At 41.1% G+C, this 23,102-nt stretch overlaps 1 protein-coding gene across 4 annotated transcripts in view; it reads left to right on the top strand.

Moving 5' to 3' along the window:
- Positions 1–1,651: 1,651 nt before the first annotated feature.
- Positions 1,652–23,102, top strand: part of Arl13b (ADP ribosylation factor like GTPase 13B) — a 61,145-nt gene continuing 39,694 nt past the window's right edge. For 2 of the 4 annotated variants that reach the window (XM_052740953.1, XM_052740952.1), the window contains exons 1-3: positions 1,652–1,985; positions 16,687–16,757; positions 22,711–22,960. In XM_052740953.1, coding sequence (XP_052596913.1) covers positions 1,927–1,985; positions 16,687–16,757; positions 22,711–22,960 — 380 coding nt within the window. In that variant the 5' untranslated portion in view covers positions 1,652–1,926. The remainder of the gene's footprint in view (positions 1,986–16,686; positions 16,758–22,710; positions 22,961–23,102) is intronic. The other 2 variants (XM_052740954.1, XM_052740955.1) reach the window with 2 other exon arrangements.

The following is a 23,102-nucleotide window of genomic DNA, read 5'->3' as shown; positions in this document are numbered from 1 at the left end:
TGTGCACATAGCAAGCTTCTTCAGGCACAGAGGGACAATTACATTTTCTAAGTATGTTTTTTAAAAGGAAAGCAGCAAGTTAGAGGTTAGCTCTTAGAAAACATAGGAAGACAAAGGACGAACTGTCAGGGAGAGAAGAGAAACAGGATAGTATACAACTGTGAAAGCACAAGACAAGATGGGAAAGAATCTTAGAGGCATTAACTGCATTAAGTATGTTAAGAGATGCAAAGAGCCGCTTCTTCCCCCCACACTGCTCACCATCTCTTCCGTGGCATCAGGGCTCCCCTCAGGACTCTGGTGAAGCCCAAGATCTTCAATAAAGGGAATAAAAAAGCTTATCCAGCACTATTCAGATGGGTATGTCAAAATCAAGCTCAGTTGGTGGAAACCCAGAGGTCTCCACACCAGGGTATGGAGAAGACTCAAGGGCCGCATCCTGATGCCCAGCCTGCTATTATCTATCAGAAATTGGGTTGAGCTATATCTCTCTCACCATCTCAGTAACCTTGTGAACTGGTGGTTTTTCATTCTCATTTTACAGAAGGGCTACAGAGGTTCACAGTCAGCAAGCTCATGACTTTGAAAAGAACTACTTTAAAACCCAATCTGTCTTAGTCCTACACCATCATTTTCTCTTCCATACTGTGAATTCCCAGTGTTCTCTTTACTTCTTCTATGATTTGAAATGTCTTTATCATCTATCTATCTTTTATCTATCTTTTAGAAGTTGAATAGATAAAATGGCTATGTACATGTTATTGCATGCATTTTTGAAAAGGTATTTGTCATTTTTCCTCAATAAATATATTAGAAATACATACATTAAGTACCTCTTTAGAAATAAAGCATTGCAAAAGAGCCAGCATATTCACAATCTCAAAATTCAAAAAGCAAATAGCCATGATTTTAGATAGCTAAAAAGTCCCCAAAAACATACATTAAAGTATCATCACTCCTTATTTTTGAGTGGCAAGTGCACAATGTTTTCAACTTGTTCCCACTCTGTTTGCACATTCTACAACAAGGACATGTTGCTCTTGTAATTGTAACCCCTTCTTTACAAGAAATATAATTACTGTTCACATTTTTTTTTTACATAACAGCGATACACATCAGATTAAAACAGCATTCCCATTTGAACTGCTGAGACAACTTAGCAAACGAGTTTCCCCCGTGTGTCTTTTGTTTATAATTGCCTCAGTGTATTGCTCCTGAGTTCTTCAGCCTGAGTTGGCCTGAGCCCCAGAGGATCACCATCCTACTGCACAACAAAACAAAACAAAACAAAACAACAGGCAGGCGATCAGAGATCTTTGGATCGCGTTTGAGTTACCGGACGTGAATGAGAAACAAAAAGGTTGGCAGGCAAGGCATTTCGCTTGGGTATAGTCAGGGCTTGTGTGAGATCTCTCCAGGAACCCTGGATTGATCTAAGGACGCTCCAGTTGCCTAGTTACCAGAGCCATCTTCCGTGAGCTCCTCCCCTTTCCACTAGACCACGCCCACTTACCTCTTTCCGCCCTTTGACAGAGGGCGGGGAGCAAGGTAGGCTTCGGCCACTGAGAAGCCCGGAACGTAGGTCGCCAGCCTCTGATTGGAGAAGCGCGTTGTGGGCGGTTCCGAGGGCGGGCCTTCCGAGATGCGGGAACGTCAGCACGTCGACGCGGGGGTTTTCTCTGGAGTCCCGCTAACGCCGCGCCTCTACTCCTGAGCCTGGGTTCCGGCTGTCCCGGGGCGGCGGGGCGACGGGGATCGGGGCCGGACCCTGGGATCGGTCCCGGTCACCGCCCTCCCGGCCTGTCCTCCTAGCCGGTCTGCCTTAGGGGAGCCTGGCGACGTGGGGTCCCTGAGCCGGGCCGGGGAGCTCGGGGCCCTTCCCCACCCCGTGGCTCGGATGGGAGGTGGCGGGAGGAGAGACCTGGGATGTTCAGTCTGATGGCCAACTGCTGCAACTTGTTCAAGCGGTGGCGAGAGCCTGTCAGGTAGGCTGGGGCGTGGGCCCGCTGCCCAGAGGGATGGGGACGACCGCGCCCCTGGGCCGGGCCGGGGCGTCGCCTCTTCCCTAGGCTTGGGAGGAATCGGCCAGGTCCAGGGGATGCCACCCTTCCAGATGAACTATTCCTGGAGCGGGAGCCTGGACTTGTCGCCCCTCTTGTCTCCTTGATTAAGTTTTGATCCACGGCGTAGGCGTGTATGGATAACATTGTTTTACATTTCTTAGAAAGAAATGTGTGTGTGTGTGTGTGTGTGTGTGTGTGTGTGTGTGTGTGTGTGTGAGGGTGTCTGTGTGGAGAGAAGGAGGGAGAGAGTTACCCATTGTGGTTTTCTTCAAAACCCTTTTTTATGGAAAAGTTTTTTGAAGAGAGGCATGAAGTACAGCTTTCCTAATAAACACATCCTGTTGTCTCCCTTTCTTCCCTCTCAACTCTCTTGTACACGTCTGAAAACACAACCGCACACTATTTTGTTGGGCTATTTGGCTCTACTCCTTACTAATTATATGATTCAACCACACTTGGCCCATCTTCCTTATTTATTAAATGAGGATGATAATATCTGTGCCTAAGAAGTGTTGGATTCAATTAGAGCGTGAGAAGGGTACTGTTTTCTTAGCTATAATTTAGCTGCTGTTTTCATGTACACGCTAGTATAACCTTCTAATTGAAAAGTCTCTTGCTTCATGATTCGTTTTGCATTAGTACATGTGTTAATGTCCAGTCCGTTGTTACTTGGTTGTTAATTCAATAAATACTGTCAAGAAAGGAACATGTTGGTTACATGGCGCTACACATGTACCAGGCACTGTGTTAGGATGGAGTCGGTGAAGAAGCTGATGCTTCTGAAACCTAGAAGCCCAAACTGCACAATGTGTTTCTCTTTATAACTATTGCTTTTTCATAGTTATGCTTTGAAATTAGACCACAGGCAAAATTTAGCAAAGTGTTTTTTTTTAAAAACCCAAACTCCACCAATATATATTTGTCATAAAGATGAGCAGTTCATTAAAGAATGCACCTGAAAAGCAATACTTCGCAAATTTATAGGAAAACACATGTCTGCATTTGGAAAAGAAATTTGCTTTAAACAGAACTTTTGGAATTCTTTCCCTATCCTTGACTCTGGGTTTGAGTGTTTGAAGTGTAAGTGATAGGATCCCTCTCAGAACCCAAGGTGTCTTCTGCATTGTGTGCTCTGAGTGATTGGCTGTAATCATATTCTGGCTGATTTCACAGCTTCTACTCAGACTTGAGAGTCAGAACATATGTTCATTCATACATGCCTCTGCTTACTTTTAAAGAATGAATTTTTGTAGGAGAGCTTTAGAGCATGAATATAATCAGAGCTTTGCTTTTATGACTTACATTAAATTCACGAAAAATTGCCTCTAGTATACTTATGTTTTCTGTTCACTTTTTTAAAGTTTTAGATGTGCTGCTTGATGTTGAGATTCTTTTTTTTTTTTTTTTTTGGTTTTTTTGAGATAGGGTTTCTCTGTGTAGCTTTGCGCCTTTCCTGGAACTCGCTTTGGAGACCAGACTGGCCTCAAACTCACAGAGATCCGCCTGCCTCTGCCTCCCAAGTGCTGGGATTGAAGGCGTGTGCCGCCACCACCGCCCGGCTGAGATTCTTTATGTATTTTCTGAAAATATATTTGCAAGTGTGGGGGGAAGCTGTAATGATTATTCAGATTCAGAGTATGCGGAGAGATTATGCTGGCTTGTCTAATCAATTCTGTGCTCTTCACATGGAAGTTCTTTCATCATGCTCATGTATACGCATGCTCATGTCTCACGGTAACCCACAACCCACTGAGTGTGTTAGCTTTGTTTGGTAAGTACCAGGCAGGAGGCTGAGACTCAGCAAGAAGGCATTAGGTTAATAATGAGAACCAGGGATCCAGCCAGTTCAAACTGTACTTGCCTGACAAGTCAGAACATGAACCTGGGATTTCAAGCCGTGTAAATCAATCCTGAATTGACTGTAGTGCTAGACCCACAGACAAGTGACTTGCCCCAAAAGAAGCCATATAGTACAGTGCTGGATTTTCTTTTGTTTTAATTTTTATTTTGAGATATAGTACAATGATGAAAACTTAAAAAAAATCAGTGTACTACTGTTAACTAAAGCGTATATTGTATTACAGCTCACCTAATAATTTTTAATTTGGTTGTGTGTGTGTGTATGTGTGTGTGTGTGTGTGTGTGTGTGTGTGTGTGTGTGTCTAGGATCCAGTCTAGGGTTTCCCACTACATTTTCTCTGACTTTTTCGCCTTTCTCAGACTATAACAGTTGCCATCTTTGAGGTCACTTTGAATAGTACTGCTTCAGGTTTTTAAGGTTGAGGCTGTGGTTGCTTGCAGATTACCCCTCAATTTACTCTTTAGTTCCTTGTAATTTGAGTAAGGTGGTACTTAGGGAGGAAGAATGCAGAGACAGTATGTCACTCATCATAGGCAAGTGCTCTGCAGGACATATATCACAGTAATCATATCAAGGGGTGTGTAGTGCCAGTGTGTTGTATTGCTGGGAAGGTTAACCTTGGCCACTTGGTTAACATGTTGGCTTCTAGGTTTCTCAGTATAGTGCTTAGGTTTAGTAGATTGGAATTTGAATCCTGAAAGTCTTATCATTTTCCCATGTCCACTTTGTTGATTATTTCTATCCCACAGCATTTTAGGAGAAAAAAATTGTGCAAACATTTGAACATGGTTGCTGAGGTTACTTTTCTCGTTGCTGCCACCAAAACCTGACAGAAACAAATTAGGACAAGAAGGATTTATCTGGGCCTAAGTTTTAAGAAAACACTGTCCATGGCAGCAGGGAAGGCGATCAGAGTTGGTGGGTGCCTGCAGCCAGGACTCAGTAATTGGAGAATGCTGAAGTTCGGCTGCTTTTCTCTTTTACCCTTTTATATAGTCTGCATGGCTCCATTCATGTTCAGGGTGAGGCTTCCCTCCTCTGTTAAATCTCCTTGGAACACCCTCACAGACACTCCCAATGGTGTGTCTCCTAGGTGATTCCAAACCTAGTCCAATTGACAACAAAGAATTACAATCACAATGGTACCAAGTATCCACTCAGCAAACTGTATAGTAATTTATCCTCCTCTGTTGATAACTTATGTTTATCAGGTCTAGCTTGGCCTTTTCTTCCTATTTTCCCTGAAAGAGTTCCAAGGTTAATTCTTAGGCTTTTGCTCTGTATCCCATTTCCTTGCTTTAGTTCTACATTCAGACAGTTCTTAATTACTTAGATCAGTATACTTTATATATACCACAGAGGGGGCTTGTGGGATATAAAAATAAATTTGTGTCATATTTCTCCTGTAGTTTTCCAAGTTTCTTCTCTTACATCCTTTTTAGAATACATTTTCAGACTTTTCTTGCATAACCAACTCAAACTGATGAGCCTCCCATAGCTGCTATAACACATCTCTGTAAGTATAGTAACATGAAACAATATGACGTTATTACCATTATTGAGAACAGAAGTTACAAATGGTCTGCTGGGTTGTATACCTTCTGGAAGCTCTAGGGGAAGAATCCACTTCCCATTGCCCTTTTCAGCCTCAAGAGACAACCTGGGTTCCTTGGTTCATGGTCCTGTTCTTCCGCCTTCAAGGCTGATAGCATAGCCAATCACAATGGCATACTATAACCTTCTTACATGGACCTTTGTGATTACATTGCATCTACTTGTACAGTCCAAGGTCGGCTCCCATCATTAATCACATCCCAAATTCACTACATGTAAAGAAGTGTATGCACAGGTAGAGAGTAGGTTGTGGACATCCTTGGAAGACATTTTCCACCATCTTCTGTCCTTGCAGCTTCCAGTCTCTTTCTTTTTCCCCTGGCATTCTCAGTTCACAGTGGGCTATGGTGCTGTCCCTACCTCTTCCTCTCTCATGCATTCCGTAACTCCCTGTATAACAGACTACTGCCCTGTCCCTTTCAGAGTTCTTAAACCAGTTGCTTCACCGTACCTGCATGCAATTGATTCTTTTTGACTCTTCCCTTTGACGCTGAGGCTCCTAGCATCTTTAGATGTTTACGAACACTTCTTTAAATTCTTAGCATTTTTTCCTTTTCCTCCTGCCTGCTTCCTTTATCTTACATCACCAGTTTGCTTTCCTTCTTCTGTCTTCTCAGTTTTCCCTAAGGTTTTCTTCTCTCTTCTGTAGCATGTCCTCACTATACAACCGATCAGATGTTATGATAGCATCTCAGCTACACAGTGGACGTATTCCTGGTACACAGAGACTGATCTTCTTAGTCTCAGCACATCCACAGTTGTGTCTGTGCCCTGTCTCCGTTCTATGTCACAAGTTCCTGTTGTTTTACCTGTATTTTATGTTAGCGGATTTATTTTGTCTTTCTCTTACCAAAGAGCAACCTGAGTACTAGGTTAAGTTTTGTTCTCCTATGTCGCTAGGTCCTGGTGGGCTTCCTTTTAATAAACTAGTTCTCACATGTTTGTAAGGGGCACTTTCAGAGATCTCTAGTGATGCCAGAAACTGAGTAATGCCAACCCTGCATAATATATATATATATATGTATATATGTGTGTGTGTGTGTGTGTGTGTGTGTGATATAACATACTATAACACACACATACACACCAATGGTAAGCTTTAACTTGTGAATTTGGCACAGTAATACCTTAACCTTAACAATTATAGCTAATAATAAAAAAGGCCATTTGCATTTGTAATAATACGACCAGTATGGATGCCCTACCATTCGGGTGCTTCTATAAAGTAAAATGAGGGTGACTTGAACAAAACCAGTCAGGTAACTGACAGGGTTGCCTGATAACTAATAGATGGATTGCATATACAGCATGGATATGTTGAGTAGATCCATGATGTGATTCATATGGTCACACCCAGGCATGGCAGAGGAGGATGATACTTGCATTGTACTAGTGGGACACAGAGTAGAGAAGTTAGGGCTTCACTGTAGAACTTTCTAGTAGTTTTAGAGCACAGTTAGTCACATGCTGCAGTTTGATTGAATGACCCACAGTGGTCTACATGTTAAAGACTTCATCCCTAACATGGTGGGATTGGCAGGTAGTCTAGTTCTAGAGATGAAGCCTAGTGGAAGGAGGGTAGGTCACTAGAGATGTGACCTCAAAGGAAATTGTGAGACCCAAGCCCCCCTCTTCTTTCTCCTTTTGTAGCTTAAATGTAAGGGATTTTATTCTGCATGTGCTCTCACATAATGTGTTACCTTTCAATAATGAGGACTCAGAGGTTGCTTTTGCTTCAAGGCACTGACTCTATTTGGGTTTGCAGACACCCTGGGTAAGTAAAAGTGGGAGAAAGGTATGGTATCTCCACCTTCATTTTGTGTTTTCCGATTCCACACTTTACAACCTTAGACTGCTGCTCCTCAGGGCAGGAAAGAGACAGGCGAGTTCAGAAGAGAGGCATGTGATTTTATTAGTGTCTAAAGACATTTATATATATATGCCTTCTGTGATTCCGATGTCAAGAAGGCCCACTTAAAAATCAGAAAAGTAAGACTAATTTAGCTAAAAGCAGCTTGAAAACAAACGTTATATGAAATAACAACTATTATTTGAAATAAGAAAAGAGGAGTATCTGTGTTAGCTACTCAAGATTCTCAGATAATACCCTTTAGTATCACAGTAAGTTTTAATCTCAAAGACATAGGTTTCTCATCCTTAAGTGTCCTGCATCCTGCTCATCTCCCATCACTTCCCCCACAGGTCCTTGCCATTGAAAATAATTTCTCCCCTGTCATGACTTTAGCATCTCCATCTGTCAAAGCTTTATTTCAAGTGTTTACTGCTAACTAACCCATCCAGAAAGAAGAGCTTCCGGTAGCATGCAGAATGCATCTTATTTCCTCTGTATACCAGTGGAATGTCCCATAAAACTGATTATGACATGCGTTATCATTCATGCTGTGATTGTTTTTCATGGAGGGAATATATCCCTACCACCACATTTTTTTTTTGTCTAAATGAATGTAAATAAATCTAGACCATTTATAGAAGCTGCTGAGTTCTTAATTTCCTAATTAAGCTTTCCATACAGATTAGCAAGGATTATCTAGTGTGCTGTATGCTAAACTGGAGTGTCTGACGTCCTTTTTAATCTGTCTACTTCTTGAATACGCTTAATAAAAATAGTGGGATATTAGAGTTAAAAAAATTACCAGAGAGACATATATGTATTTATGTTCAAATTTAGAACTTGCTTTATGAAGTTTGAAATAGTTTCAATAATGTGGTTAGTTTCTGTATGTCAAACTTTGCCCTTCGGTTTCTTGAGTAAACTATTTTATCTTTGATATGCATACTATTTTTAACATTAGAAATAACTTTTTTCTAATTATTTCAGTTTAAGTATTATCCTTCTACGTTGGCAGAGCTATTTATTCGTTGATAATTTCACACTACAGCAGATCTTAATCAGTCCACTCCAACTCGTCCCCGCCATTCCCACATGTGTCCCTTCCATCTTCATCTCTTCCTCCCTACTCTGTTTCCTCCTTCTCTTTCTTCTTTTCTTCTTCCACCTAGTCCAGTCAGTGCCCACACTCATGTGGTAGCACTGGATATGATTAAGATATGCATTAACTATTGCTCCCTACCATAAGGTTCACTGACCAAAGTTGGCAAAATATAAGTAGTTTTGTTTTTAAGTTGAATACTTTCCTGTGTGCCTTTTTTCTTTTCATTTTTATTAGTTTTAATTTTGCATATGTGTCTATGTCTGTGTGGGAGCCTGTGTGTGTATATGTGCATGTGAGTGCTAGTGTCTGAGGCCAGAGACATCTTGAGCTCAAGTTATAGGTGGTTGTGAGCTACTTGATGTGGGTGTTTGCAATCAAACCTGGGTCTTCTAGAAAAATAGTATGTGCTCTTAAGTATCGAGCTATATCTCCAACCCCTCCAGTATTATTTCTGATGTGTGTGTGTGTGTGTGTGTGTGTGTGTGTGTGTGTGTATGTATGTGTTACTTAGAAATGAACCCTGAAATAGAATGTCTTAATATACTCAACTTTTGAGTATATTAGCCACTATATTAACTGAGTAACATCAAATATTAGTACCTGGACTACAGAAGTCTTCACCTTGAGGCAAATAGCTGAACAAATATGTAATCAGAACTTTGGTATCTCAATCACTTCCTTTCATTTCCTAATTCCTAAGAATTACTTTAGATTTAAAATATTTCTGTTCATTATTACCTCTAATCCTTGAGTATGTATGCTTTTTTGAGAAATTTTTAGCCAATTGAGATAAACAGTTTGACTTACATTCTCATATTGATGAAAGGATTTATGTGAATTAAATGTAATATAATACTATCTTAAGTTAAAATAATTTGCATTAGCGTCACATGGTGTTGCCTCAGTAAGAGGAAAATCAGAAAGTAAGGGTTGTGAATTAATGACCTGGCTCCATTGGCCCTGGTGCTTCACAACTGAAGAGAACATGTTCTAGCTGAGGAGAGCTGCTTGAGGTGACCATGTGGAGCAGAGGGCATCTTGACCATTGTCGGCTGGGGATGGCAAGGAAGAAGCCTCCAAGCTTGAACTTGATTCTGTATTTTTAAGCAGAAAATGCTATGCTTAGATTTTTTTTTCTTTTTAAATAAACATAGGGGGTTTTGCCTTCTAGAGAGCAGGGTAGGGGGTTGAGACAGGGTCTTACAGTATAGCTTTTGCTGGACTGGAACTTGCTATTTGGCTGGCCTCAAACTCAGAGATTCACCTTCCTCTACCTTCCAAGTGCTAGCATTAAAGCCCAGCCACAGAGTTGGGCTTTATCAACAACAAACATATCACCTTTCTTTTAGATGCAGGAACTAAGTTATGAGTGTGCTGGGCAAAGGAAAGAAAAAAAAAAATTCCCGGTTATATTTGTGAAAAGGAGCCCTTGCCCCTGTAGACCTGATTTGGTATAAAATATATAGTGATGTTAGGATAAAAGTGGTTCAGGCTGTTCCAAATAGTGTCTGTTGTTTAGATAAGCCATTGTCTTTAAACTTCCCTTGGAAACTACAGCCGACTAACTTCGTATTAGTACTGAAGCCTTGAGTCTCTCGTACCTCCCTTGCTCTAGGCACAGCGTGGAGATAAACGATAGAGAGAACTGCCTTTGAACTCTGAAAACGTGCCATTTACATCAAAGTCTTAGTTATTGCAGGGCTGAGAAGAGGGGGAGCATCAGTCCAGAGACACTTAATTTGAGGTAGTGAGCACCAGGATACCTCTTTTCCTTCTGTCTTTTATTGAGATAAGTTCTCACAAGTACCCGAGGCTGGCCCCAGAAAAATCCTCCCGCCTTAGTCTCTCTAATGCTAGCATTACAGGTGTGTATGACTGCCCCTGGTGACCCACTGAGAGTGACACTTTGATGAGATTTCACGGCATTTGATACTGTTCCTTTCTTCACTCCTCTAGAAACTGTTCACATAATTGCCATTTTTTCACTACCTCCCCACCCCCCTCCAATCTAAGTTGAAAGTGTTCTCATCTTCCTTGTCTGCTGGCCTGTGTCTTGTGCATTTCCTGGGCTGTTTCCTATGTTGTGAAGGATTACACTGTTACTTATAAGACACAAATGCCTGGTCAAGAGCTCTCTTTCAGTTTCAGACTTCAGTCATGAGAGCAAGCGCCCTGTCAACATGTGCCCGAGGAACTGTTTAACACTCTTTCAGAACCTGGGCCCAGATGTGGGCTCCCTGGCTTGCACTTTGGGTTGTCTTGAGAATGGCGTCAGATTGAGCATCTCCTGTATGCCACGGTTGTGCACACACTATTAGCATTGTATTTTATTGATGAAATCGTGAGCAGTAATGTGTCTATTGTCATATAGTTTAGAATGAGGACTTGAATGCAGAACTCTGTAACAGGTTGGTGCCTATTTAGCTCGGTGCTTTGAGCCTTATTATGTTGCCTATTAGTAGTATAAATGTGCCTAGTTCTTATAGTACCACAGGGCCACCAAGTGTGCGCGCGCGCACACACACACACACACACACACACACACACACACACACACACCTCATTTTAAAAATGTAATACTGGGACTGGCACAGAATAATCCTCTATGATTTTCTACTTTTACTTAAGAGTATGCTTATAATTTTTTAAGATTATACCATGTACTTTAAAAGAGGCTTCCATGACTAAAAATTTGAGGTAATTAATGGCATGGTGAGTAAATAAAGTGTTAGTGTGAATAAAAATCACAGCATGAATTAACTGCAATGTTTGGTAATTTATAATTTCAGAACCAAGTGGGTTTAAAAGTTAACACCTATGTAAAACTCTTTCTATGCAACCTTTTAGAATAATAAAGATGCACAGCTCACTTTGCATATTAGAAAGTGCATGTTACTATAGCTTTTAAAAATATGGTAGATTGTCACCAGGGACAGTTTGGCTGTGGTGCTATAGGACAACAGTGAAAGGAAAGATTGTCTTTTAGCCTTCTGATATCTGATCAAGTGCACAGCCCTTCAAACAGGAAAAGGCAGCATACAGGAGTACCCTTGGGTCTACAGAGTCTAGAAAAACTGGCACAGGCCATAAGATCAATCATTTTCTCATTTGTTTAGACAAGAGTGCAATAAAAACATTGAGTGTTAAGGGTACAAAACTGCCCAGATAGGATTTCTACCCAAAAATGATCCTCCGGGGACAATGACTAAAACATATGATGGCTTAAATGTTCATCTACTTTTTTTGTAATCCTCTGAATGCTGATATTAATTATGCTCTTAACGTATTCCAAGTAATGTAACCTAAATACCAGATTTTATCTCTCTGCCAATTTACTCATTTGACCCTTTATAACTTAAAAGATGAAATTTTAATAATGAAATCAAATGCTTAATAAAAGAGAGAGAGAGAGAGAGAGAGAGAGAGAGAGTCAGCCAGCCAGACTAAGCAAAGGGGTCTTAATACAACACTGTGAATATAGCTCAGTGGTAGTACTTGGCCAGCATATGTAAGGCCCCATGTTCGATTCCCAGCATCCCCTCCCCCAAGTGAATGCTGTTCATAGGTGTAATGGTTAGTCTAATTATCTACTTGACACAATCTAGACTCGCCTGTGAGATGGACATCTGGACCTGCCCGTGGGGGTTATTTCACTTGCATTAATTGAAAACAGCTTACTAGTGAAGCTTTTTACTAGTCACTTTTTCATAGCTGTCGCCAAACACCTTACAAAATGACTTAGAGGGACCTTCTTAAGCTTGGCTTATGATTTCAGACGCTTTCTACACAGTGTCATGGTCCCAACCTTTTGACAGAATGACTATGAGAGTACGGATAGATCTTCACATACCCATGTAGCAGGAAGAAAAGAAAAAAATCAGGTGTCTGGTGACATGGCTGAGCAGTTAAGTGCACTTGCTGCACTTACAGAGGAGACTAGGGTTCAGGCCCTACACTCATGTGACAGCTCATAACAATATGTAGCTCCACTTCCAAGGGACCTTGCAACCTCTTCTGGCCTCTAAGGGTACCAGGCATGCACATGATACACATACATGCATTCAGACAAAAACACTCATGGGAAATTAATTACTTAATTAAAAAATCTTACACACACACACACACACACACACACACACACACACACACACACACCCTCTCTCAGGAAGTGGCCAGGGATAGTATACCCTCAAAGACCCACCCTAGAAGCTTGCTTCCTCCAGTTGGGTCCCACCTCCCAACTTTCCAGAGCCTCCCTGGAAAAATAGTCTTCCAAAAGCCAAACTGGTCAAATATTGAATAATCAGTGATATGATTCTATATATTAGTTATCCGTGTTGAAGTATTTAAGATAAACTTGTTTATCAACTATCACCATAATAATTCTGCCAACTAGAGGCTGTGTTCAAACCCTGAACTGTGGGAAACAGGGGTGGTTCCCTGAAGAGGTGTATAAAGAATCCCATGTTCTTAGAAACTGCTGCCTCAGTGGTCTTCATTTGTAAGACAGTCTTAGACTTCTAGAGCAGGCTCTGTTTCCGGCTCTATTCACGATCCTGCTGTGAAGAGGATTTCCCTTTTACAATAATTCTTACATTACTGAAATTATCTTCCAATTTTCTGGTTTCTTTGCTAGGCTCTGTAGTTTATGAGAGCTGAGATTCCTCAGGGTTTATTTGTTCTTTATAATGAATCCATGTTATTTAGAATGTGATAGAAACAATATGAAAATGTGAACTTATTTTCTTATTTTATATGTGTGAGCGTTTGGGCTGTAAGTATGTGTGTATACCATATGCCTCCTAGCTTTCTTAGGAAGTAAATTCATACTATTCACAGTTAACAATGCTTGTATAATTTCATATGCATAGAAAAAACTTACGTTACATGGGACCTCATCTCTACATTTTCATCATCTGTTATGGATCTCCTTGACGTTCCTTCTGGCCTCCTCAGTGGCTGGTTGGGGACAGGGTCTGAGGTTCCTTCTTGTTCTTTGCTGAGTCAAGTGTAACTTTGATTTCCATTTATTTGCCATGGTAGTCTGAAACACTTTAACAGGGCCAAGATTCTTGGGTGACAAGGGAAACTAACATGCAGAACAAATTCAGTTTAGTCATGTAAAAGCCAGCATCCTTGCCTATGGCATCTGAGTTCCGATGAGTGTCTGATGTCTTGTCCTCTCATTCCGTCCTTTTCTCTGTGTGATTCTATACAGAATCTGTGGCCTTCCCACAGCTTTCTTATCCACTGTCTTACACCACCAGCTGTGGTCCCTTGCCAGGATGAGTAACTAAGTTTTTCAAGGCCTTGCTTGTATCTTTCCTTCTGCATGAAGCCTGCCTTGATCACTTTATGTGTAACTGCTCCATCTTCCCCTCTCAGTTCTTTTTCTCTTCATCCATTTTATTCTTTTTTCCCCACAGTACTTAACAGTGCTCTAACTTACTACATAATTTATACCTATTCTCTTCTTTTTATTTTCTTTCTTGCCAGAAAATGTTTTGTTATGGTGATAGTTGATAAACAAGTTTATCTTAAATACTTCAACACGGATAACTAATATATAGAATCATATCACTGATTATTCAATATTTGACCAGTTTGGCTTTTGGAAGACTAAGTTTTTCTTCCTTAGCCTGTGACCTATTCCTGGAATGTCAGACGCCTTCATGTCTGTCTTTTCTTTCTTTCTTTCTTTCTTTCTTTCTTTCTTTCTTTCTTTCTTTCTTTCTTTCTTTTTTTTTTTGCGGATTCTGAATACATTTCGAATTTGAGAGAGGGGGAAGAAATAAATGTGCAGATAGATCCATGAGAGCCATGCCTAGAATTTAAAGAACACCCTTGACTACCATCTTACTTCTGTCTTCAAGCATTCTTTAGGCTCATTGCCAGTGAGAAATGAATATACCTACATTCACTAATACAAGTGATGCCTGGGTTTCTCTTGGCCTCCTCAGAGTGCCTAGCAGGTGGCTGTAGGTTGGTTGACCTGGGCCTTTAAGTGTCAAATGCACGTGAGTTGGGTTAATAGATTCAAAGGCTTATAGCTCTAAGTCCTGACAACTATGGGATTAGGACTTCAGGCTCCAGAGGCCAGAAACTAACAGGCCTGGATGCTGAGATCCTAGGGTGCATCAGCAGCTAGTGTAATCCTTAACTCTGAGCAGCAGGTGGCAGTAGTAGCTGTCAGTGCCTACTAGTTAGAGCTCCCAAACCTGTGTCCCAGAACTTACACCTCCTACCCAGTGGCCCTCCTGTGGACTTTGCAGTGGTTGGTGTTACAGCTTTTGAGCACTGGTAACTGTGGTGATCTTTTATTTGTGCTGAAATGTGATATTTTATTTCTATGTTAATAAATAAAGGTTGCCTGGAGATCAGAGGAACTAGCAAGCCATTTTAAGTAAACAAAGAAGTCAGGCAGGGTAGCACACGCCCTTGATCCTATCACTTAGCAGGCAGGATCTCTGTGTGTTCAAGGCCACACTAGGGAACAGAGCCAAGCGTGGTGACACACGCCTTTAATCCCAGTACGAACCATAGGTGGTCTGTACAAACAGACAGAAAGTGACAGAGCTGTGTAGGAAGAGGAAGTGATGTGGCTGGGCTAAGGGTGCCAATGAGAGAACAGAACAGAAAAGGCAATAAACATGAGTAGACAGGAAGTAACTCGCATTTGGAAGCTGCAGAGTTGGTGAGGTGAGGTTGGCTGGTGGCTTTCCCTATTTCCCTCATCTCTGAGGCTTTCACCCCTATATTTGGCTCCGTGTTTTTTATTTAATAAGACCATTTAGAAATTTGTCTCCAGGTAACTTCAACTCTTAGGCCTTGGCAGGTTCCTGAAAGTCTTCTGGAAATGAAGGCCCATGGCCTCATCTTTGTTTCCACGTCCTCTTTGTCTCCACCATCCTCTGCCTCTACTACTCTTGGTACTGTCGTTTCCACTGCTGTAGAGGTGGTGCTGCTGGTACCCCTGCTGGTTTCTCTACATGTTATAAGCCTAGCCTACTGTACTTTTGATCAAAGAAAACACCATTTGACAGAAGCTTTTGAGTGGGCCCTGCCGACAGACTCAGAAGCCAAATAGTCTGATTATATAGTGAGGAGCAGGGTGTAGCATGGGCGTGGAGTACAGATGAAGGTTTGTATTTGCACCAGTCACAGCACAGCCCATCACAGACCTTGCAGAAGGACCTGTCACAAGTCCCACATTGCATCAGTCACTGGCTGCTTGCAGAGTTACTGAGGAGGTACCACCTCCACCCCCATGTTTTAGGAAGAATAGCTTCAGGGCCATCTTAAGTAGGTTCTACCCGGTGGTCTTAGAATGGCAGCCATGCTATGCTGTAGTTCTGTGTTCCCTGAACAGTTTCATCCCTAGATCTACATGATGATGGGCTGTTCCACCCTTTACATTGTGCAGAGATCACCCTGGCCAGGGATGAGCTTTACTAGGGTACTGAATCACCAGGTTAATAGAACCAGTATATACCTTCTCTGGGTTTATGAATTCCTAGAAGTTAGTATTAGGTGCTGGTTATGATTTGCTAACTGATCCATTGTGTGATCTTTGACAAATTATTTAATTTTCTGGCCCTGTATTTCTTCACCTGTGAAGCTCAACTAGACTTTTTTTTATTGTTTTTACTCAATGGAGTAACAAATATTTTATGTTTTATAACAATTGAAAGCTTCTTTCTACATACGTTACTTCTTCAGCTAGTACTCATGTCATTATGTTGTATTTGATATTTTTATTTGACATGGTGCTGCCTATCTAAGTGCAGAGATGAGACTAACACCTAGCAAGAATTCTGTGTGTGCTTTATAAGACAGGTAAATGTGCTGTAATTCCTAGTTTGACTGACTAGATGGTTGAGTCTTTTAATAATGACCAGTAGCTCAGAGTTAGGCATTATATATCTAATTCTCTTTTCATTCTTTCCCTTATTTTTTCCTTATTTTATACATATATATATATATATATTATAATTTTTACTTAGAGGACAGTAAGATGATATCGTATTTTCATAAATTCTGCTGTTAAATCAATATTTTATTTATCAGCATAGTTCCTAGCATCTAGAAGATTGTCTGAGATATAGTATATACTCCTTAAATGTTGCTTGAATGGATAAATTTACTTGTATCCTCCCCTCCATCCTGAGTGATTTTCATTTTTTATTATTTTAAGAAAGGTGACCCTTGTGATGGTGGGCCTTGATAACGCTGGTAAAACAGCCACCGCAAAGGGAATCCAAGGAGGTAAGTAAAAAATATTTGCCTGCTAAACTCTTAATTTTTCCAACTCATTTGTTTATGTTAATTGCTTCGTTACCTGTTAATTGGACAGAGACAGCTACTTTGTGTTGTTAATATACTTAGGCTATGAGTAGGCTCTGGCTTCCTGATGTCCCCTCCTACCATGTTTCCGGTTTGAACAGGTATAGTCTCCTTGACATCTTGACATCATTGGTCAGTGGCAGACGGGAATAACCCAAGCTGGCCTTGAACTAGAAGTCCTCTTCCTTAGCCTCTCAATTGCTAGGGTTACACAAATAATCCACAAAGACTCATTTTCGTCATGTAGTCTCCTCTTTCATAAACTCCAGGCTCTTAATCCCCTAAGGGTAGTTTTATTCATTTTGGTGTTCCAGTGGGTTAAAGCGTGTTTCTTGAGAATAGTAGGCAGCACCCTTCTTCTTTCTCTTCCTCCTCCATCCTCTTGTTTTTCATGTCAGGGTTTCTCTATGTAACGTTCCTCCCAAGTGATGAGATTACACACACGCACCCTTGCCACACAGCTAAACCTTCATAAAAAGTCCTTTCCATGGCACGTGCTTTTCTCCTTAGTTCTGGTTCTGTTCTTACTCTTGGCTCATTCCCCTTTCGCTAGGTGTTTTGTTTGTTGCTGTGGATGATTGATAAGTTTAATGATAAATAAAACACTGATTGGCCAGTAGCCCGGCAGGAAGTATAGGCGGGACTAACAGAGAGGAGAATTGAGAGAACAGGAAGGCAGAGGGGGAGACACTACCAGCCACCGCCAGCCACCACCAGGACAAGGAAGATGTAAGGTACCGGTAAGCCAGGAGCCACGTGGCAAAGTATAGATTAATAGAAATGGGCTAAATATAAAAGTAAGAGCTACACAATGATAGGCCTGAGCTAATGGCCAAGTAGTTTAAATAATGTAAGAGTCTGTGTGTTTATTTTATAAGTGGGCTGTCGGACTGCCGGGGCTTGGTGGGGAGAATAATTCTCCAGCAACAGTTTGTTTTGTTTGAGATCTGTATGCCTTCTCTCTCTCTCTCTCTCTCTTTTTTTTTTTTTTTTTTTGGTTTTTGGAGACAGGGTTTCTCTGTGTAGCTTTGCACCTTTCCTGGAACTCGCTTTGGAGACCAGGTTGGCCTCGAACTCACAGAGATCCACCTGCCTCTGCCTCCCAAGTGCTGGGATTGAAGGCGTGTACCACCACCCGGCATGTGTGCTTTCTCTTTAACTATATTGTTATTGCTCAAATCCAGACCCCAGTGTCTTTCAGCTGTCATAATAGCTTCTATTATGACATAAAGATGTCATCCCTGTCATGACTGTTGCTTTTTTCACTGGGCTGTTCATTTCCCTGACCATCAGAATGATTGTGTTAATTGGGCTCTGGAGTCACAGTGTTTCAGCAAGATTGAAGTTTATTTCCCTCTGGCTACACAAAAGTAGTCTAGGACTAGGACGGCACTCCCTGATGATAGGAGTCAGCCCTTTGCCCTGTTCACTTTGCCATCCCTACTGTTCTTTCTCCTACATGGCCTAAGATCTCTCTCTGCAGCATGCATTTGAGCTGCATGGAAGTGGTAAGAGAGAAGAGGAGGAGGCCATGCTTCTCTCCTTTAGGACCACGAACCAGAAACTGATGTGCCGCCACTTTACTTCATGTGCATTGATGTTCTGGACCCCACTACTGCTTCTGTATATTGAGTCACTCTCTAGCAACAGCCAGTGCTCTCTGTTTCTTCCCAAGTCTCTTCTTGGGTATCTTACGAGTAGCTAGAATTAGTTGCAATCAGTCAGAGTGGGAGTAATTACACTATGAAAATGGGCGTATACTACATGTTAGCCTTCACCCTCTACTTCCAAATAAGTTGTTAGATACTTAGTAGACCACCACTGATTAGTCTAGACCCTCCTCTAATGGCCAGTCGCTGCCTCTGAGATTGGGAATCAATGTCTTTTGTAAATATAAGTTCCTAGGAATTCCTAATAGGAAACTATATAATTTTGGGTAGAAAGTTTTTTCTGTGAATTACCTCTTGCTTTGTTTGTTACTAACATATAGTCACACACACACATACACACACACACACACACACACACACACACACACACACACACACACACCACATACAACATATATGTATATTTCAAGAGTAGGCCAAGAGCTCTATGGATCAGGAATCTGATTAATAATTGTTTTGTTGTATCCTGCATATAACTTAGCACATAAGAGACACCTAATCAATACTTATTTATTGTGTATTTGTATTTTATCTTAGATTTATTGTGTCTTAACATATGCATTACTGTAAGTCTTAAGATTGAGGGCCATGTATCTGTCTCTGTGTCAGTTAACTTACCTCTAAAAGGTCACCAGTAAATGATTACAGGGAAAGGTGGAATGTACTGTGTGCTAAGCACTCAGGGTATGCAGACATGGTTCCGCCTGTTGGGGAGGTATAGAAGGTAGGATGTAGTGATAGAGGGTGAAGTTGGTAGAGAGAGTGGCACGGAATGAATCATCAGAAAAGGATTCGTGAGGAGAAACTGAATTGGAACATTTGTATTATCTTGAAGCACAGATCCTGAACAGGAGTCAGAGGCTCAGGGTGTTCCATGCCCTGGCTTTTGTCCTGAAAATCTGATTTTTTTTTTTTTTTGTTTTTTTGTTTTTTTCGAAACAGCGTTTCTTGGTGTAGTTTTGGTGCCTGTCCTGGATCTCGCTCTGTAGACCAGGCTGGCCTCAAACTCACAGAGATCAGCCTGCCTCTGCCTCCCGAGTGCTGGGATTAAAGGCGTGCACCACTACCGCCCAGCCTGAAAATCTGGATTAGGGTCCTGGCTCCCCCACTTGCTATCTAACATTGAAAATATTTTGAGGTTTTTTTTTTGTTTTTGTTTTTGCTTTATTATTTTACATAGGGCTGGCCTGAAGCTCATGATCCTCCTGCCTCACCTTCTTTGATGCTAGGATTACAGGTATGTGCTACTATGCTGAATAACCTTGAAAACAGCTCTCCCTCCCCCTCCTTTTCCTTCTCCTCCTCCCCATTCCCCATGCTGTGCATTGAAACTCACACACTCACACATGCTAGGCAAGTGCTCCACCACTGAGCTATTTATTCCCCCAGGCAGACGTTTCCTAATGCTAGCTGGTTTACTAGGAATAGTCTGACCACTTTATCTCCGCATACATTGTTCTCTCGCTTAGAATAATGCTTCCTACCCTCTCTTCTAATTGTGAAACTTCTAAGACTTGATTCTTACTCTCCTCAGTTTCCGAAGCCTCTCTTGACCACTTCACTCCTTCCCTTCATCTTTTTGAATTCCCTCATAGTACCATCCCAGTCTTTTCACAGAACATACACGTTTGGTGTCATTTCCACAATATTTGATCTCTATATTTTTAACAATTATTTTATTATTTGTATGGCTGTTTTGTTTCCCTAAATGTCTGCTGTGTGCCTGGTACCTACAGGGGCCAGAAGAAGGCCTTGGATCTCCTAGAACTGAAGTTCGAGACAGCTGGGAGCTGCCTTGTGCATGCTGGGCATCAAACCCTGCTCCTGGAAGAGCAGTCAGTGCTCTTAACCACTGAGCCATCTCTCCAGCCCCATGATTTTTTATGTTTTGCAATGTTCTTTGAGGATGGCAACAATAACCTATTTATCTTTGAACCCTGGTCTCTAGTAACGTTCTTTCATCAAATTAGCATTTGCTCTAATTTGCCCTTGCCCATGCTCCAGCATAGTGTATTTGTTTCCATTGTTAATTTCCTAGGGGTATCTTTCAGTTCATACTCAAAGACAACAATCTTTTTCTGGCTGTAATTTGCCTCGTTGTTATTATTTTTCTTAGTCGAGTATTAATTTTCCTGCCTACACCTCCCAAATGCTAATATTATAGTCAAACACCACTGTGCCTGATTTATGGAGTGCCATGGATCTCACTCAAGCTGCCAGGCAGGCACTACCAATGAAGCTAACTCCCCAGCCCAGAGCTCCCCATTTAAGCTCCTGTGAGATCCTGTTTCAGAAAAGTGAGGCTACTTTGTTAGGTTTAGCTTTACCCTTTTGTCTTTTTAGTAATGGAGAAATTAGCAGCAGAAAAGTAGCTTTTAATGGCTCTGCTAAGTGTCTCAGGCAGGGCAGAGGCTGCTCTTGGATACTTCCTGAGAGGCAGTGTGGTACTTTGCAAGCCTGTTTCTCAGCTATAATAATCCTTGAACACGCCTCACAGATTTATCACAGTGAATGCTTTGTTAAATGTAGGAACCAGTTACTATAAACAACCAATGTCATTTCACAGAAATTTCTGAATGATAGGAATAGTTTATACTGAATCCATGTAATAGGGTGGACTACTAACCACATTTTATTTCCAAGAACTGGAGATACAGCTGGTACAACTGAGGAACTGAATTTTAATCCATTTAATATCACGTAAAAAATTAAAAGCCTTTTGTGGTGTCTTTCTAGTCTTGAACCACACAGCTCTAAGCAAAGTCCTGTGGAGAAAGATTTATAGTATATTCTAGTGATGAGGAGGGAATAGAAGAGGCAGATATGACACTGAAGTTTTCTCTTACCCACTGAATCTATAAAGTTATTAATGTTTAATAAGCTCTCTCCTCTGTCTCTTGTTTTAATTTCCTTAGCTCTCTGGGAAATGGCCTATCACTCATTTTCAGTCAACAGAGCGTTACTTTAATCACCGAATTGTATAACTGATATGTCAGGGTCCCATTTCCTGTTTTCAGGACCCTGTTCACTCCGGCTTCCACCTGTGTTTGCGGAAGGCTTCGCCAGGCATGGGAGTGCATACTTGTCACCCAGGCGCAGAGGAAACCAAAGCAGGAGAATCACAAGTTGGGGGTCAGCCTAGGCTACAGAAGTGACCTCATCTCAAAAGCAAAACCAAACCAAATAAAACCTGTTGAGAATTTGATCCAGTGTCAATGTCTAGCCCTTGGTACTTGTTTGATTTCTCACTCTTAGGGTCCTCCTGCTCCCCAGCTTTCGCCTAAGCCCATCTCCTGGAGTAAGACTTCTGTGTCTCTCTGGCATCTTTTTAAACCTCTTATGATCATTGCTCTCCTTGGCGGATATGGTAATGTGCCCCCTATATTTGGTGTCTTCAGATATAAAATTCCTCTTCTCACTCCAAACCCAATTATAAATTTATTGGAACATATGAGAAACATTTTCTACAGAAGTTCTGAACTTGAGCTCTCTTTGCAGGATGCCCTTAAACATCCAACAGTAGCTGTAATTTTAATTTTTCTGATTGGAAAAGAATTGCCTTATTCTTTGCAGTTTTTTCTATTTTTGATTCTTCAAATTTCTTTTATTTTATTTTCTTAATATTCCTGACTTTCCTTATTCTTCCACAGAATTTATAATAGAGCCCTTGAGTGGCATGGTGTTGAAAGATTAAAGCTGATTGAAGAGTAAATTAGCCTTAACACAAGAACTCATTCATTCATTCAACATTTAATTATTAAGTGCCTATTTCATGTTACTTGCTGAGATTATAGTAATTAAGTAAAACTAACAGCCAGGTGGAGGTGGCATGCGAATGCCTTAAATCTCAGCACTCAGGAGGCAGGCAGATCTCTGAGTTCAAGGCCAGCCAGGTCTACAGAGTGAGTTCCAGAACAGCTAGAGAAAACCTGTCTCGAAAACCAAAAACAACACAAACACCAATACAAACGAATAACTCAAACACAAATTCCTCTCTGTGGACAGTGAAAATACTAGTTGGGTATTTACATTATTAACCCGTCTCTCACACAAGTGTTTTTGGTGGTAGTATCTATTGCATCAGCAAGTGATTTTCCCATTTTGTAATGACATATGAGTGCTACCTTTGATATGATTTTTGTTGTAGAGATAAATTAGTGCTATTAAAGTCTAAAGAGTCCTCTTTTTTGTATCATTCCAAACAGAGCATCCTGAAGACGTAGCTCCCACTGTTGGCTTTTCTAAAATTGACCTTAGACAAGGAAAGTTTGAAGTTACCATCTTTGACTTGGGAGGTGGCAAAAGAATTCGGGGGATTTGGAAGAATTATTATGCTGAGTCCTATGGGGTAATATTTGTTGTGGATTCCAGTGATGAAGAAAGAATGGAAGAAACAAAAGAGACGATGTCAGAAGTGCTGAGACATCCGAGGATATCAGGAAAGCCTATACTGGTGTAAGTAATGGAGCATTAGCAAGAGATGCTCGTCTCTTAACAGAATATTAAGTAACCAAGGTGGTCATCTATTAGTATAATAAATGCGTACAATTACCTGTCAGTTATAATGTTATATTGCTTTTGGTAGGGATTAAAGAAT

Source organism: Peromyscus californicus, unplaced genomic scaffold (genome assembly GCF_007827085.1).
Source record: "Peromyscus californicus insignis strain IS unplaced genomic scaffold, ASM782708v3 Scaffold_16__1_contigs__length_79575227, whole genome shotgun sequence".
Lineage (NCBI taxonomy): Eukaryota > Metazoa > Chordata > Mammalia > Rodentia > Cricetidae > Peromyscus > Peromyscus californicus.
Note: the sequence above shows the minus strand (reverse complement) of the source record. Positions and strands in the feature narration are given on the sequence as shown.